The sequence below is a fragment of the Asparagus officinalis genome, chromosome 1 (assembly GCF_001876935.1).
Source record: "Asparagus officinalis chromosome 1, Aspof.V1, whole genome shotgun sequence".
Taxonomy (NCBI): Eukaryota; Viridiplantae; Streptophyta; class Magnoliopsida; order Asparagales; family Asparagaceae; genus Asparagus; species Asparagus officinalis.
The window spans coordinates 5771234-5773618 of NC_033794.1; the positions used below are offsets into that span (position 1 = coordinate 5771234).

Consider the following 2385-nt stretch of genomic DNA (forward strand, 5'->3'; position numbering starts at 1 on the left):
TGAAGAAAATTCCCACCAAGATAAAGTCCTTCCAGCACTTGACACTGACCGAGACTGCTAGGGATTTCACCAGACAATTTGTTCATGCTGAAATCTAATATATTCACGTTTATTAAGCTCCCGATTTCAGATGGTATTGGCCCTGACAGTGCATTGGATGCCAAACTTAAATATATGGAGAGTCCAGATATGGAGACTATTTCTTTGGGTATATTACCCGTAAGTTTGTTAGATCCAAGATTTAGATATATTAGGTTTTGGCACTTTCCCAGACTTACTGGTATATTTCCGCTTAGTTCATTGGAATCTAGATAAAGTTCATTCAATTGAGTAAGGTTGCCGATGGTAGATGGAATCTCTCCAGATAGCTTGTTATTGCCCAAATCCAATGCATGCAAGTTCCGAAGCATCCCGATGCTGGAAGGAATAGAGCCATAAAGCGAGTTTCCATCCATACGAAGCACCATAAGGTTTACGAGGTTTCCGATATCAGAAGATATTTTTCCAGAGATGTAGTTATTATCCATATATAGACCCTGAAGATTGGTGGAAAGGTTGGCGATTGAATTTGGTAGCACGCCTCTAAGCTTATTTGACGCTAGGGTCAACCACTCCAACTGGGTACAATTGGTCAACGCGGTTAGGAAATTCCATCCATCAGGTGTCATGGTTTCCAAGTGGTTACTATATAGAATTAGTGATTGCAGCTCTCGTAAACGTCCGAGGCTAGGAGGGATTACGCCACTGAAGCTATTTCCAGAAAGATCAATGTTTTGAAGACGAGATGCATTGGACAATGACATTGGGATTGGTCCGTGGAATTGGTTAAAGGCCAGGTAAAATGTTTCAAGCAGAGGAAGAGCTTGGCCTATGTTTGGTGGGAGTGACCCAGATAGGTGATAGGTAAATGACATAGATAGATGAGAAAGAGAAGAGAGATTCCACAGTGAAGGTGGTACGCCTCCAGAGAGGCTGTTGGCTGACAAAGAAAGTTCTTTTACTTCAGAAAGCCTACCGATGGAGTGTGGTATGCTTCCTGATAATTGGTTAGTATCAAGTGCAAAGCTAGTAAGAGAAATGAGATTCCCTATGCTCGGTGGGATGCTGCCAGTGAGTTCGTTATTGTACAAGTAAAGTACAGTTAGAGAGGTGAGGTTAGCTATGCTAGATGGGATGCTGCCACTAAGGCTGTTATTGTTCAAATAAAGTACGGTTAGAGAGGTGAGGTTTCCAATGGTATGCGGGATGCCGCCATATAATTTGTTTCCGGCCATAGATAGACCAGAAAGCAAGGAAAGACTTGTTAATGAAGAAGGTATACGTCCTGTGAGGCTATTGTTTTTTAAATTTAGGACCTGTAGGCTGGAGCAATTGCTGAGACTGACTGGAATTTCACCTTGGAGCTTGTTATCCCGCAGAAAAAGTACCTCTAATTTTGAACAGTGAGAGAGTGAAGCAGGAATACCTCCTTCAAGAGAATTCGAACTCAAGTCAAGATGTGTCAATCTGGAAAGGTGACCAATCTCTTGTGGGATGGATCCATTAATTTGATTGTCCGACAGATCAATCTCCCTAAGAAATGTGAGGTTAGCTATGGCCGTCGAAATAACTCCAACAAGATCGAGGGAGCTCAAGTTCAAGGATGCGACCCTTTGAGGATGTCGGAAGCCACCACAAGTGATGCCTTGCCATCGACAGAAATGAACAGAGTCGTTCCACGAGGCCAGTGTGTTAGAATTGGGGGTGGAAAACAAACCTCCGCCGGCGAAGAGGAGCTCCGACGAGCTCCGACGAGTTCGATGGTCGCAGGCGAGCTCCGGTAGTCCAGCCTACGAAGCTCGAAGCCTGAGCTCTGCGTTTCGAACCCCCCTCGAGCTCTGCGTTCGCCTCCGAGCTCTGCGTTAGGCGATGCCGAGCTCTGCGTTTGGCGAACCCGACCTTTGCGTCTGGGTTATTCGCTGGCGACAGGCTGTCGCCAGCCCCTCATCATCGCCTATAAAAGCCCCCTTTGGCCCTAGGGTTTCGCTGGTGTGCTTCTCCCCCTCTCCTCCGACTTCTTCCCTGGCGGCGACGGAAAACCCCCCCCCAAATCGCAGCTGCGATTTTATGATTAATCCCCAGCTTTCAACAGTTTAGTTGAGGGGGATTTAAGAAGAGAGAGAGGGAATTAATTAGGGGTTTTGAATTGTGGGGTATTTGTTCTCAGTTGAGAATTGAAAGGGTTCATACCCTTTGATTATTAACACTGTAGCTACAGTGTTTATCTGAGAAATCTCAGTTTTGAGATACGCTCCTAAATTGTAATTTCTTATTTGATTAATAAGAAAATTATCTGTGTGGCTCCCGAGGACGTAGGCAGTTGCCGAACCTCGTTAAATCTTGGTG

General features: G+C 45.2%; 1 protein-coding gene across 1 annotated transcript in view; it reads right to left on the reverse strand.

The window, feature by feature from the left end:
• LOC109829807 (receptor kinase-like protein Xa21) overlaps positions 1-2081 on the reverse strand; it is a 25347-nt gene extending 23266 nt beyond the window's left edge. The window contains exon 1 of the mRNA XM_020396855.1: positions 17-2081. Coding sequence (XP_020252444.1) covers positions 17-1274 — 1258 coding nt within the window. The 5' untranslated portion in view covers positions 1275-2081. The remainder of the gene's footprint in view (positions 1-16) is intronic.